The sequence below is a fragment of the Megascapheus bottae genome, chromosome 32 (assembly GCF_031878675.1).
Source record: "Megascapheus bottae isolate mThoBot1 chromosome 32, mThoBot2.hap1, whole genome shotgun sequence".
Classification (NCBI taxonomy): Eukaryota; Metazoa; Chordata; class Mammalia; order Rodentia; family Geomyidae; genus Megascapheus; species Megascapheus bottae.
In genome coordinates, this window is record NC_143540.1 from 7905123 (window position 1) to 7918699 (window position 13577).

General features: G+C 57.5%; 3 protein-coding genes across 6 annotated transcripts; 2 read left to right on the plus strand and 1 right to left on the minus strand.

The window, feature by feature from the left end:
* The first annotated feature begins 243 nt into the window (after positions 1 to 243).
* On the plus strand, positions 244 to 5010 carry Impdh2 (inosine monophosphate dehydrogenase 2). Of its 2 annotated transcripts, XM_090323705.1 has the most exons (15): positions 244 to 410; positions 848 to 896; positions 1082 to 1183; positions 1305 to 1379; positions 1840 to 2046; positions 2217 to 2304; positions 2536 to 2735; positions 2825 to 2915; positions 3007 to 3102; positions 3320 to 3391; positions 4051 to 4194; positions 4296 to 4440; positions 4528 to 4671; positions 4762 to 4845; positions 4929 to 5010. In XM_090323705.1, the coding sequence occupies exons 1-15, from the start codon at positions 313 to 315 to the stop codon at positions 4948 to 4950; spliced, it is 1617 nt and encodes a 538-aa protein (XP_090179831.1). In that variant the 5' UTR covers positions 244 to 312; the 3' UTR covers positions 4951 to 5010. The 2 variants fall into 2 exon arrangements, with proteins under 2 accessions (XP_090179831.1, XP_090179830.1); XM_090323704.1 differs by lacking the exon at positions 3320 to 3391 and having other exon boundaries at positions 252 to 410.
* A 908-nt stretch (positions 5011 to 5918) lies between these two features.
* On the minus strand, positions 5919 to 7300 carry Ndufaf3 (NADH:ubiquinone oxidoreductase complex assembly factor 3). 2 transcript variants are annotated; one of them, XM_090323700.1, is made up of 5 exons: positions 7154 to 7300; positions 6603 to 6795; positions 6409 to 6475; positions 6223 to 6323; positions 5919 to 6141 (listed from the first exon to the last, which is right to left on the minus strand). In XM_090323700.1, the coding sequence occupies exons 1-5, from the start codon at positions 7234 to 7236 to the stop codon at positions 6025 to 6027; spliced, it is 561 nt and encodes a 186-aa protein (XP_090179826.1). In that variant the 5' UTR covers positions 7237 to 7300; the 3' UTR covers positions 5919 to 6024. The 2 variants fall into 2 exon arrangements, with proteins under 2 accessions (XP_090179826.1, XP_090179825.1); XM_090323699.1 differs by lacking the exon at positions 7154 to 7300 and adding an exon at positions 6889 to 7114.
* Positions 7301 to 9967: 2667 nt separating this feature from the next.
* On the plus strand, positions 9968 to 13520 carry Dalrd3 (DALR anticodon binding domain containing 3). 2 transcript variants are annotated; one of them, XM_090323676.1, is made up of 12 exons: positions 9968 to 10170; positions 10250 to 10548; positions 10635 to 10894; positions 10983 to 11062; positions 11143 to 11274; positions 12175 to 12248; positions 12347 to 12408; positions 12524 to 12606; positions 12686 to 12862; positions 12937 to 13050; positions 13153 to 13221; positions 13298 to 13520. In XM_090323676.1, the coding sequence occupies exons 1-12, from the start codon at positions 10006 to 10008 to the stop codon at positions 13415 to 13417; spliced, it is 1635 nt and encodes a 544-aa protein (XP_090179802.1). In that variant the 5' UTR covers positions 9968 to 10005; the 3' UTR covers positions 13418 to 13520. The 2 variants fall into 2 exon arrangements, with proteins under 2 accessions (XP_090179802.1, XP_090179801.1); XM_090323675.1 differs by having other exon boundaries at positions 11146 to 11274.
* Positions 13521 to 13577: the final 57 nt, after the last annotated feature.

Here is a 13577-nt window from a genome sequence, read left to right on the forward strand (position 1 = left end):
GATCAGTGGAAACAAAGCCAGCGCTGCTGAATCCCGCAACATCTTTAGGGGCGGGGCTTCGGGGTGGGACGGGAAACAGCCCCGGTTGCCCCTGGTTACGGCCCGTGGCCGATGTGAGCATGCGCGGGGCTTTTCCGCCCACGCTTCCTGGGCCCCGAGCGCGCTATTGGCTCCGCCTGCGCGCGCTGCGCCTTGACGTCAGCGGCGCGCGGCGCAGTGACGAAATCACCTGGTTTATATTGGCGCGGCCCAGACCGCTGAGGCCTCTGCGGCGCGGCCCTCGGAGACACGCGGTGGCCGACCGCGGTGGCCATGGCGGACTACCTGATCAGCGGCGGCACGTCCTACGTGCCAGATGACGGCCTCACGGCACAGCAGCTCTTCAACTGCGGGGACGGCCTCACCTACAAGTGCGGGCCTTTGGGGACTCACCTGGGCAAGGGGAGGGAGCGGCACGTTGGGCCGGGAGAACGGACCGGGCTTCGTGGAACGGGCGTGGGGGCCAGGATCTGGGAATTCGCCGTCTCCTTGGCGCATGTTGATCATTCTTGAGCAGGGTTTGGTGTGGGGGAAACAACCATTTCGACCCTACTTGGGGTTTCGGGGCTTGCGACTGTGGTTTGGACACATGGGAGTTGTCAGGGTGCCCGGCGGGCGGATGACAGCTCAGTGGGAAGAAAGCCCCTTGTCTTAATTTACACCCCGTGGTCCGTCTTGCTTGTGACACACGGGCTATTAATGCTACTCCCTGTTCTGATGCCTTGTGGGATGAGAGATGGGTTTGGAGTCTCTGGGTAACTTAAGCCTGAGAGAGTCCTACTCCCAATTCGTTTCCCTTCCCCTGCAGCGATTTTCTCATTCTTCCTGGCTACATCGACTTCACCGCGGACCAGGTGGTGAGTATGAGCAAGAATTCGGTTCTGCTTTGGGCTGCTATAGTATATTACACTCGTGGGTGGTCGCCTGGGGATTTGAATTTCTGACCAGCCCGTCACACAGGCGGTGTTGTGTGAATACATGGGACAATGAGGAAGAAGTCTTTTCTTCCCCGCCCACAGTAGTACTACTTTTCTCCCTTCAGGACCTGACTTCTGCCCTAACCAAGAAGATTACTCTGAAGACTCCACTGGTTTCCTCGCCCATGGACACAGTTACAGAGGCTGGGATGGCAATTGCTATGGCGGTGAGTGAGTCCAACGGGACATAGGAAGACAAGACAGGGATTCCATATGGCTTCCTTAGAGACATGCAGTTGAGCTTTTCTGATTGCTTCACTTGTCACTTGATTCTTTCTTCTTTAACAGCTTACTGGCGGTATTGGTTTCATCCACCACAACTGTACACCTGAATTCCAGGCCAATGAAGTTCGGAAAGTGAAGGTCAGAAAGGAAAGGATCATGAATTAGAGCTCCTGGGAGGAGGGGGTTAAGGGAGGATTTATTCTGTTAATTTAGGATCCTTGCTTCCTAGGGTGATTTCTTCCTATTATCCATTCAGTTACTGCGAGGAGGGTTTAAACCCTCCCCTCCTTAAACTAACAGATTATCTCTTTCTCCTATGTTAGTTTGACTTGGTCTCATGGAAAGATCCCACACCTTTTTTTTTTTTTTGAGGAGGGGGCGGGTCATGGGGCTTGAACTTGGCCTGGGTGCTGTCTCTGAGCTCTTCAGCTCAAAGCTACCACCCTACACTTGAGCCAAGCCCCATTTCCCATTTTCTAGAGGTTAATTGGAGATAAAAGTCTCGGGTCCACCGTGCAGCCAAGTTTCCACACTTTCAGTTAAGCCAATTCATAAAAGTGGCTTAGAGATGTAATGTCTTTTCTCCCCATACTTCCAGAAATATGAACAAGGATTCATCACAGACCCTGTGGTCCTCAGTCCTAAGGATCGAGTGCGGGATGTTTTTGAGGCGAAGGCCCGGCATGGCTTCTGTGGGATCCCCATCACAGATACAGGCCGGATGGGAAGTCGGTTGGTGGGCATCATTTCCTCAAGGGACATTGATTTTCTCAAGGAAGAGGAACATGACCGTTTTTTGGGAGAGGTAGGTGCCACTGACAAAGAGCCCTGCCAAAGCAAGCGCTGATGGCTCGGATGTCCTAGCTACTCAGGAGGCTGGGAGCTGAGGATTGGAGTCCTCCCTGAGGTGGGGCCAGATCTGTGGGGGGGACTAGTCTGGTTAGGCCAACCTCCTGACTCCTTCCTTCCTTCTAGATCATGACAAAGAGGGAAGACTTGGTGGTGGCTCCAGCAGGTATCACACTGAAGGAGGCAAATGAAATTCTACAGCGCAGCAAGAAAGGTGAGTTCTAGAAGTGGAAAGGGACTTAGAAATAACGCTCAGGATGCTAAGAGCCAGTGGCTTGTGCCTGTAATCCAGCTCCTCAGGAGGCTAAGGATTAGGGTTCAAAGCCATCCAGGTCATGAAAGTCCATAAGACACCAATTAACCTTGAATGAAAGAAAAAAGAACAAAAAACAACAACTCAGGTACAGTGCTCGGGGTCCTGATTCAGGTCTTGCTATGGTTTCAGGAAAGTTGCCCATTGTGAATGAAGATGATGAGCTTGTAGCCATCATTGCTCGCACAGACCTGAAGAAGAATCGGGACTACCCACTGGCCTCCAAAGATGCCAAGAAGCAGTTGCTCTGTGGAGCCGCCATTGGGACACACGAGGACGACAAGTACAGACTGGACTTGCTAGCTCAAGCTGGTGTGGATGTGGTAGTATTGGTGAGCTGCTTAACTACTGCATTAATGGGGTGGGCCAGGGGCAAATGCCCTTTCAGTCTCATAGGGATTGCCTTCTTTCCTGCTCCTAGGACTCTTCCCAAGGAAACTCCATCTTTCAAATCAATATGATCAAGTACATCAAAGAGAAATACCCCAATCTCCAAGTCATTGGAGGCAACGGTAAAAGGAGGCCCTCTTGGGATTGGGAGTGCACAGGAAGGTTGCCTGAACCCCCTCAAGTAAGCCTTTACCCTTCTCCTTCACTTTGTAGTGGTCACTGCAGCTCAGGCCAAGAACCTCATTGACGCAGGCGTGGACGCCCTGCGGGTGGGCATGGGAAGTGGTTCCATCTGCATCACTCAGGAAGGTAAGATTCCGCTCAGGCTGGGGCCAGGGCACTCTTCCAGAAACAAGAGTCCAACATCATGGGCAGACAGTAGGGCCCAACAGGCCTTTTGGATGGGTAACATGGCTGGAAGCAAGACAAGTTCTTGTCAACCCTCACCTACCACTTCCCGCCTAGCCTGGCCTCCTTGCTCCTGCTCTGCGCCCTCTCTAAACTCTGGTCTGTTTGTTTTATTTAGCGGCTCCCAAGATCCCTCCAGACTTAAAGTCCCACAGCCCCAAATGCCCTTCTACTGTCACGGGCTGCTATAGTAAGTCCAGCCCGGCCCACTGGCCCGGCCCAGCTGCCCACTGCCCAGCTGCTTGGTTGACTGTAGCTGTAGCTTCCCGGGGTTTGTGGTGCTCAAGGGTGGGCAGGGCAAACAGATGTTACAGGCCATTGTTTCAGGGCAGCTTACCATCACAGCTCCTTTCCTAGAGGTGCACACAAGAGCAAGACCTCCTTCTCCAGGCAGCCCTTGCTCTGCACATGTCATTTCGCAGTTGGGCATGGTTCAAGGACCTGATCTGGAGCCTGCTTTTCCTTCCACGTGTCACCACTTGGCCCTGATCTTGCGTGGGCTGCCCACTGGGCAGGGTGGGCCTCACCTGGTGCCTCTGGTTACTAACTGCACGGTGACTCCGCCCCCATCTGATACCAGGTGGGCGGGGCTTTCCTAGCTGCTAAGACTTGCATGTGCCTGAGGCTGCCCTGGGCCCTGCACACATGCACGCGCCTGAGCAGGGGGTGAGGCCAGCACAACCATCTGATCCTGTTCAAGGCAGGTGGGTAGCAGCCATCCCAGATCTATCTTATTTTAGCCAAGATGCTGTCTTGGTGCAAGTGTAGCCAAAGAGCTCCTGAGTGCTGGGTTGTGGTGTCTTCTCTGCCTCACCAACACTACCCAGCGCTTTCTCCATCTCTCCCCAGTGTTGGCCTGTGGACGGCCGCAAGCAACTGCTGTGTACAAGGTTTCCGAGTATGCCCGGCGCTTCGGTGTTCCTGTCATTGCCGATGGGGGAATCCAAAATGTGGGCCACATTGCCAAAGCCTTGGCCCTTGGGGCCTCTACAGGTGAGACCCTAAAACACAGTATCCTTAAAACACAGCCAGACTCCCCTTCGGGAACTGTGCTATTCAAGACAATGCCCCAAATACACTTGTCTGTCCCACAGTCATGATGGGTTCCCTCCTGGCTGCCACCACCGAGGCCCCCGGGGAGTACTTCTTCTCAGATGGGATCCGGCTAAAGAAATACCGGGGCATGGGTTCCCTCGATGCAATGGACAAGCATCTCAGCAGCCAGAACCGATACTTCAGGTGAGCCAGGCCTTGCAATCCATCACCCACCTCCCCGACCTGCACGGAGTCTCTTCTCAGTGACTCAGCCCGTTTCTTCCCCTACAGTGAAGCTGACAAAATCAAAGTGGCCCAAGGGGTGTCAGGGGCTGTGCAAGACAAAGGGTCCATCCACAAGTTTGTCCCCTACTTGATCGCTGGCATCCAGCACTCGTGCCAGGACATTGGTGCCAAGAGCTTGACTCAAGTTCGGTGAGCTTGATTGATTGGGACCTGGGTTGAGGGGGTGGGGAATATGTTGCTTTAGGACTGTCAATCTCTTGACAACTGCTCCTCCTTCAGAGCCATGATGTACTCTGGGGAGCTCAAGTTTGAGAAAAGAACGTCCTCGGCTCAGGTGGAAGGTGGTGTTCACAGCCTTCACTCGTAAGCAAATCCTTTCCTTGGGTGGGAATCTGCCTCGTCCCTCCTTCCTGCTGCCTAAACTCACGGGGGTTCTCTGCTTACAGGTACGAGAAACGGCTCTTCTAATTAAGGATCCAGTATCTCCCCTCCCCTTTCCCCTGTGTTTTTCAATAAAAGTTTGAAAAAGAGTGATGATGCCTGATCTGTATGTTAGCAGACTCCAGAGCATGTCAGCTACTACTACCACAACTGATGCAGGCCTTGGGCCTTGAGATGGAAGTGGTCTGTAGGCTATGATAATGTTCTGCTGCTGTGATAAGGAGTTTTGAAATGTAAGGTTTTGTCTCCATTCGTTTTTCCAGGATGGAATTAAAGACTACCTCAGACTGTGGTCTATGAGTTTACTTGGGTAGTTAGTCAAATTTAAGTCACCTTAAGTCTTATCCTATTCAAATTAGCCAATCACGAGCCAATGGTGAACCTGAACTCAACCAATCTGAGCAGAGGGGTGGGGCCTACTGCTTTAGGGATAAACAGGGGAGCAGCTTGCTTACCCTGCCTTTGCTTGCCAGATTTTTGGTGCCTCAATCCTCTACAGTGATTTTTTTTTTTTTTTTTTTTTTTTTTTGCCAGCCCTGGGCTTGAGCTCAGAGCCTATGCACTGTCCTTGAGCTTTCTCAAGGAGATAGTACTCTACTCTTGAGCCACAACACCATTTCCAGCCTTTTTTTTGTATTGGTACCAAGGAATCGAACCCAGGGCTTTGTGCATGGGAGGTAAACATTCTACCACTACGCCACACTCTTGGCGCCTGCAGAAGTAACTTTTGCCTTATTGAGACAATTATTTTCATGCCTGTTGTGATTCCAGTGGTTCTTGGCATCTAAACATGGGCCAAAGCTTGGCCACATTAAGACTAGCCAGGTTACACTACACACTTCCTAGAGAACTGGAGGCCTCAAATCTGCAAACACATGAACAGATATATAAACTGCCTCCTGCCCACAGGGAACAGGGAAGTAATGAAACTGTTTGTTTGATTTTCATATCACTACCATAAACCGTGACCCAGTCACACAACACACCCACACAAGTTCAGTAAGCATAAACAGGTGTTATTAAAGTGCCAAGAATGAAAAAGGGTAATGAAATGAGAATGCCTGTGCTCTGCCCTCCCAGACTGCTGGCTCAGTTCCTGAATCATGCTGCAGCTGGGCCCAGATGTGTGAGTGAAGTCTCTCCAGGTGGGGGGATGAGAGCAGCTCCTGTCACTCGGCCTTCATGACTCAGGAAGTTAAAGGTGGCACAGGCATTCGGCTGAAAACAAAAAGTCAAATTGGTCATTTGACTAGGGTTAACCCAAAGTTACCCTCAAACAATCTCCCGAGTAAAACCTACCGTGTCCTGCACTTCCACGGCTATGCCCCTTTGCCTTATCGCCTGTAGCACCTGGGGGTTCAGACGCTCCATTTTGTTTCCTGTGCCCACCACCACAATTTCTAGAAAAAGAGAGGGGGCAGGTGATCAACGTGAGGGGATTCAAGGGGATTGAAATGCCTAAGTCCTCCCCCGCTACCTCCATACCAATCCTGGGCTCCAGCATCCAGAAGAGGGAAAAGCTGTCTTCAATAATGTCCTGGTGAGATCCCACCTGGATTTATTTGGGGGGGGGGAGATAAGGTCACTCATCCAACTTGCCAAACACCCCTCCGTCTCTGTCTCTTCCTCTCCCTCTCCGCCCCCTCTCCCTCTCAACGCAGAGTGAATGGGCGGCTCACGTTCCACTGCACCACGGAGTTGGGGAGCAGCGCGCAAGGCCCCAACACGCGGCTCCCGTTGATCACGAAGCCGTGGCGGTTGTAGCTGTCGATGTACATGCTGGGCGAGGGCTCCTGCTGTAGCAAGGAGATGTGGGTCCGCTGGTACAGCTCGTCGTCCGAGGGTGACAGCCGGTGTCCACGTCGAGGGACCCTGAGGGCGTGGGGGGGGGGTCGGGGACGGGGTTAGAGGGCGCGCGGGGCGGCTCCGAGGCCACGGGGAGGGGCGGGGCGGGGGGAGTCTCACCACGGCAGGTCTCCGCGCGGGCGCCACGCCGCGGGTCGTGCCCGGGAGAGGCAGCGCCAGGCCACAGCGGCGGCGGCGGCCATGGCGGGGACCCGGGGTCTAGCCGTTCCGATGGCGGCCGAGGCTGCGGGGCCCGCGTGGCGGCAGCGCCCCCGCGCGGCCGGGAGGGCGCCGCGTCCGCTCGTTCCCGCCGCGGCGCCGGGCCCGTGACAGCTGGGGAGTCCGTTCCCACCGCCCCCCGGGGCGGCTCCGGTGTCGTCCGCACCTGTCGTTCTCCCCGCCCCGGACCGTCCCCGGGGGACGGAGGGGAGGGAGGACACCTGGCAGCGCGATCGCCCCCCTGGGCATAGCCGGGACCGCAGACCCCCGGCCCGGCCCCGTCAGCCATGGACGGCTGGGCTCCAGGGGCGCGCCGGGAGGGGCCCGCCGCGCACCTGTTCCTCGCCCGCACACCTGGTCAGGGTGCGGTGCCAAGCCTTCGGGACCCGCCTTTCGCCCACCCCACCCCCACGGCCACACTTAATCCTCGGGATTCGGGGGGGAGGGAGAGGTGTCGGGCTCCGTAGGCGGGGCGGATGGCTAAGGTTTCCCCCGCTGCTCTGGGAAATGACGGCCCGCCCCTAACCGTCACTGGCGCGACCGTTGGCGGCTTCGGAGGGGGGCGTGGCCGCGTCGGCGTCGGCGTCTCGGAGAGGGCGTGGCCTCGCGCGGATTGGCTACGGCGGGCGTGAGGGGGCGTGGCCAGGCGGGTGCGCCTTAAAATGGCTCCAACTCTGCGGACAGCCCTAGAGCCAGCGGAAGGGAACGGCGGGAGGAGCGAGGATGGAGCTGTTCCAGGGGGACAGGCCGTGACCGAACCGGACCCCACTGAGCCGAGTCAGATGGGCACCACCACAGCGCCTGGAGCCCTCACCCTGCCCGCGCTCGTACTGCTCGCGCCTCCCGAGAATCTCCCGCCCCCTCTGTCTTGATCCGAATCCAGGGCCTACTGGCGCAAGAGTCGGCTGGCGCCGCGCGGGGTTAGGACATCGCGCCGGCCCTGTCATGGCCTCGGGGGTGGAGTGGAGGGGGGGTGGGGGGCGGAACAGTGCGTTCGCTATCTTGCCAGGGACCGACGGGCGGGAAAGCTTGGCACAATCGGGGTGGGGGGGGGAGGAATCTGGCGGTGCGGGGCGGGGGGTGGCTTCTTAGCCAGGACCTTCGGCCATGGGTTTCGGGGATCCTGTCGGGCTCCGTTGGGCTCCTGGCGCTGCTGGCAGCGTCACCGGACAAAGGGCCCCGAAGCGCGGCGGCGGGCTGCGTGTGTGGTGAGGGGGGTGGAGTGTCCCCCAAAGTGGACGCGTGTGGATGGACTTCCTCCTGGGCTTCCCTCCCCTCCCCACGGGCGACGCTTTCTTCTGGGAGGATTTGGAAGCCTTGCCCCTCTCCAGCCACCCAGGGCCCCAGTGGCCCCGGGCTGCCGTGGGACCCACAGGGCTAATCCTGCCGCCCTTCGGATCTAATCCGGATCGGGACCTGGTCCCAGGAGAGGCCACCCGCCTTCCCTCCTATTGTTCTGGGGCTCAGGTGAGCGCCTCATTCTCACTAGACTAGGTTACACTACTTACCCCCGATCTCCCCCCACCCCCCCGCCCCATGGGCGGGTTGTGGGTCTGGCCCCAGGGCCAGTGACCTAGGGGCACAGGAGCCCCCCCTCCCCCTTCCCCCCCAGCGGCTGGACAGCGGGCAACGGAATCCCAAAAGCAGCTGTTGTCTCCAGAGCATTCCAGCTGCGCTTGGATTTCGTTCCCTGCTCTCCTGCCTGAGCAGCACCCTGGCCCACACGGGGTGGCTCCTGACCCCAGGCACAGTTCACCGGATCTCTCCCGTCTGTCCCTCCCTCCGATGCTCCCTTCAGGCGGGAAGTCGCAGGCATAGACAAGGCAAAGTGCTGGGGCTGGTGAAACTGGACCCCCCACACACACACACACAGTCGGGGAGCACTGTAGAGAGAGGTCCTGGGTCCTCAGGATAAGGCGGCAATGGTGGAATCCCACAGAGCCGCCCCAGCCCACAACTCGCTAAAGATAGCCTTTCACTTCCTGGGGGGGGAGCAACCACCCTAAACCTTTGCTGTGGGTCCCAGCCCTGCTGACAAGTTGTCTCCAGGTCTTGAGTGTGTGTGCGTGCATGGAAAGTGCTCTGGAATGACACGATCACTCCCGTTGAGTGGGCAAGCCAAGAAGCCATCGGGAATGTCGTGTCCGCCCAGTGCTCTTTCGGCGCTTCCTCCGCAGGGCCTCACAGCCCTGACCCAGGGAGAGGCCTTGCCAAACTCTTCGTGCCCCTAGATTGCCCTCCTCTCTCGGAGCTCTGGGCACTCAGGTTCAGTCTTCATTGGAAGGAGGGAATGGGAGAAAAAAATAGTTACTTTTAGAATATCTGAGAACTCTTTTAAGACGTTGCCGTGCTGATAATGAGGTTTGTTTGGCTGAGAATGCTCATGGTCACAATGTTTGGTTGGCGCCAACTGATTCTTTCGCCACAACAGGAAGACTAAGATGTGACCCTTGTGAACTGCACAGGTGATAGAAGCATTACAAAAGCTGGCAATTCTTGAAGCCATCTGCGGTTGTAATGGGGTACACCTCAAGGAAACGGGCAGTTCTATCGGACTGGGGGATTTATCAGAAATAAAGACACCTGTATCTCAACACAAAGGTTTGCAAAGAACTTGAAGCCACAGAACACGAGACCCCTACAAAAGTAGTTTGTGCACGGGTGTTTAATGTGCCTTCATGCAGTGACAACTTAGCTTTGGATCACTGACGTTTGGTTCTGTTTAAAATGAGAAGTGAAACATGATCAGATAAAGATGTGCTCAGATGACAATGTGGCTGACCTGAGCCCCAGGGGCTGGTGATCCTCTCCCTAGCCTTGGGGGGACCCCGAGATTTCTAACCTGGGGCCCGTACGTGCAGGGAAAGGGCGCAGAAGGCCGCAGGTCAAACGCAGCCCAGCGGACTGGCCCGGTGGGCACACTTGTCCACGGGGGGGGGGTCCTGCCGGATCCCCGCCCTCCCGGAAGTGCTACGGGGATCACCGCACTTCCGGCTCCGCTCACTCCTTCCGGTCGTCATGGAGACCGAGCGTCTCGGGGTGGAGAAGACGCTGGGGGCCCTCAACGCGGCCCTCGGGCCTGGGGGCCCCGTGTGGTTCAAGGAGACGCACGCCCGGCACCTGCGTGTCCGAGACTTCTTGGCGCCGCGGCGCGCGCTCCAAGCGCGCTTCCGGGACGGGCAGGTGGGCGCGCGCAGGGCGGGGACGCGCGCTCTGCGGCCTGGGGAAGGGGCGGCCCCGCCTCACGCGCGTCTGTCCGCAGGTGCCCGAGAGCGTGCTGCACGCGGTCGCTGGGCTCCAGGGTCCCGGGGTGGCCCCGGTGCTGCGCTGCGAGGCCACTCCGGCGGGCTTGTGTCTGCGGCTGCAGAGACCCGCCGTGTTCCGGCGCGTCCTCGGCGCCGTGGCTGCCTACGCCGCCGCGCCCGCCGAGCCCGACGCACCGCGCACGCGCGTCCTGGTGCACTGCCCGGCGCTGCGCTCCGACCCCGCGGCGCTGCGCCTGAGCCAGCTGCGCGCCGTGCTCGTGGCCGATCACCTCGTGCGCGCGCTGCGCGCTCAAGAGTAAGTTGGACCCAGCGGCGGAGAGGGGGAGGTGTGGTGCCCTGGATCGGATGGGCAACGCTGAGAGAGCTGCCCTTGTGTCGCAGGGTATGTGTCCACCCGGTGCCCCCCGTGCGGGACCCACACATGCAGAACTTTCTAGAGAAAATAAAGGTCGACTGGCCCACTGCGTCGCAGACTGCCTTCTCCACCCACACCTTGAGGAGGCGCCTGCTTGCCCAGCTCAGACCCACTCAGGATGGGGACACCCTGCCCCCTGGCGTGTTGGGGAGACTGTGCCTGAAGGATGTGGCGAACGAACAGGGCCACAAAGCGGGCTACGATCCTCACGTAGACAACTGTCTGGGTAGGATCTGAAGCCCTACTGGGCCAAAAATGGGGGCGGAGGCACCTCAGTATTCCTGGGTGGCCTCAGCCCCTGTCTGTTCTTGCAGTCACTGAGGATCTGCTGTCTGTGCTGTGTGAGCTGCAGGAGGCTGTGCGCCATTGGCCAGAGGGCAGCTCCACAGAACTGGTTAGTGGCTTCCCAAGGTCATGGGCCTCTGGTAAACCAGGTGTCTTCCATCTTGGGAGTAAACTCTTGTCTTCCCTTAGAAGGCTGTGGCTCCCGTGGCTGATGCAGACAGTTGTGTGGCTGTCCATGTGGTGAGCTGCGAGGAGGAGTTCCAGCAACAAAAGTTGGACCTACTTTGGTGGAAGTTGGATGGGCAAGCGCCTGTCACCCAGGTAGGTTAGCCACGAGGGCCCTGGAAATCCAAGGGGCTTGCCCACAGATGGGTTCAGAAATATGTGCATGAGAGAGCAAAATCCTAGCTACTCAGGAGGCTGAGACTTAGAGGACCTAGGTTCTAAGCCAGTCTCAAGGAGCAAAATGTTTTGCAAGGCTCTTTATCTCCACTTAGGCAGCAAGGTGCCAGTTTGAAGGCCTGGCACAAATGGTAGAGTGCCAGCCTTAAAGCAGGACAGCAGCCAGGAGCATGGCCTAGAGGTAGAGTGCTTGCCTTGCATACACCAAGTTCTGGGTTTGATTCCTTGGTACCACATACACAGAAAAAGCTGCATGTGGTGCTGTGGCTCAAGTGTCAAAGCACTAGGCCCTGAGTTCAAGCCCCAGGACTAGCACAAACCAAAACAAGCAGGACAACCAAGTGCTGCTGGCTCCCACCTGTAATCCTAGCTACTCAGCAGCTTGAGATCTGATTGCACTTCAGTGCCATCCCAGGCACAAAAGACCCTGAACCTCATCTCCAGTGACCCACCAGAAAAGCAGAAGTGGCGCTGTGGCTCAGTGGTAGAGCACTAGCTTTAAGGTGAAGAGCTCAGTGACAGGGTCCTGAGTTCAAGCCCCAGGACCGACTAAAAAAAAAAAGGCAATGCTGGGCCTTGGGTGGCCTTGAGCAGAAGGTCAGGGACAGTGCCCTAGGCCCTGGGTTCAAGCCTCATGACCAACAAGAGCAGGGACTTGAGTTGCAGTCTTGGCAGAGATTGAATTATTGAGTAGGCCTGTTTAGGGAGGCAGTAAGTGCAGTGGTTCCAGGTGGGGCGAGTTAGGGTGGTTAGTAAAGGCATCATACACGTACTCCTTGAGCGTGGTCCGCTAGGCTGAGCCTGTGTCATCTTCCACAGAAACACCTGGTGTGTGGCCCAGTGAAAATAGCTGGTGCAGCCGACAATCTGATGACTGCCTCTGAGTACTATGAGTGAGTGAGGCTGAAGAAAGGCTTCCCCGAGCAAGGGACATTGAGCTGGGGGAGGGCTCTTTACGATGTCTACCGCCTGTCCTGTCTTCAAAATCCAGGCTTCGGCATGCGCAGGTGTGTAAGGCCTCAGCACTGAAGCATGGTGGAGATGTGACCAAAGGTGGGCCCAGCAGACCCTGGTTATACTCTGGAGTAGGAGCCGGTCATTTGCAACTCTGCCCTGAATTCCTTGTCCACTGACTGACTGACAGACCAACCTGCCTTCACTCTTCCAGACCCAAACTGGACAGAGACCTTTGGGATTCTGTGCGCAGCTACAATCAAGTTTGAGATGCTAAGCACAGGCCCACAGAGTCAGGTGCGCCTGGGTACCCCACAAGACCAAGCGTCAGGGGGACCTCGGGCTGACCACCCCTCGTGTTGTCCTCGCTCCCCAGCTCCTCCTGGCCGACAGCAGCACCTCCACAAAGAGCACGAAGAGCGGCATCTTTGTCCTGTACAACTGCGCCCGCCTCGCCACGCTTTTTGAGGGCTATGAGCACAGTGTAGAGGAAGGCCTGTACCCCCCTTTCCCACCAGTGAGCAGCCTGGACTTCTCACTGCTGCACGACGAGGTGAGCGCCCCCTTGAGTCAGCTGGCACCCCCAAGAGACTGGGCTTTTCCCTCCTAGCACCGCTGTCTCAGCAGGGCGAGTGGCTGCTGCTCTTCAATGGCATCCTGCCCTTCGCGGACCTGCTGAGCCAGGCTGCAGCCCTGGCCGGCCCGGCCCAGGGGATCCACGTCACCGCGCGCACAGAGATGGTGAGGCCCGAAACGGGACACCGCACACACAAAGACTCTTTATTGTGGGCTGGGACACAAAAGCAAGAAACACGGCGCCGTGACTGGGATTTCTGTCTCTAGGTCTGCAAGTTCCTGGTACAGCTGAGCATGGACTTCAGTTCCTACTACAACAGGGTACACGTCCTAGGGGTGAGCACACAGGCAGCGGGGCGCGGGGGTGCGGGAGGCAAGGGAAGCAGCAGAGGATGAGACCCCCCCTCTCTAGGAGCCTCGGCCCCACCTCTTTGGTCAGATGTTTGCCCGCCTGCAGCTGTTGAGGGCCGTGCGGGAGGTGTTCCGCGCAGGCCTGGCTCTGCTGGGGCTCCCTCCGCTGAGCCACATCTGAGCCCCGAGAGGACCGACAGCCGGGAATGTGGACAGATCAGCTGGAGAAACTCAGTCCCACATGTTAGGGAGCTGGGGCCAAAATAAACGGCTTCTGTTCCAGAGTCTCGACCTGGTTTGGGAAGTGGGGTGAGATTCGGACCCCAGCGCACTACTCCTCG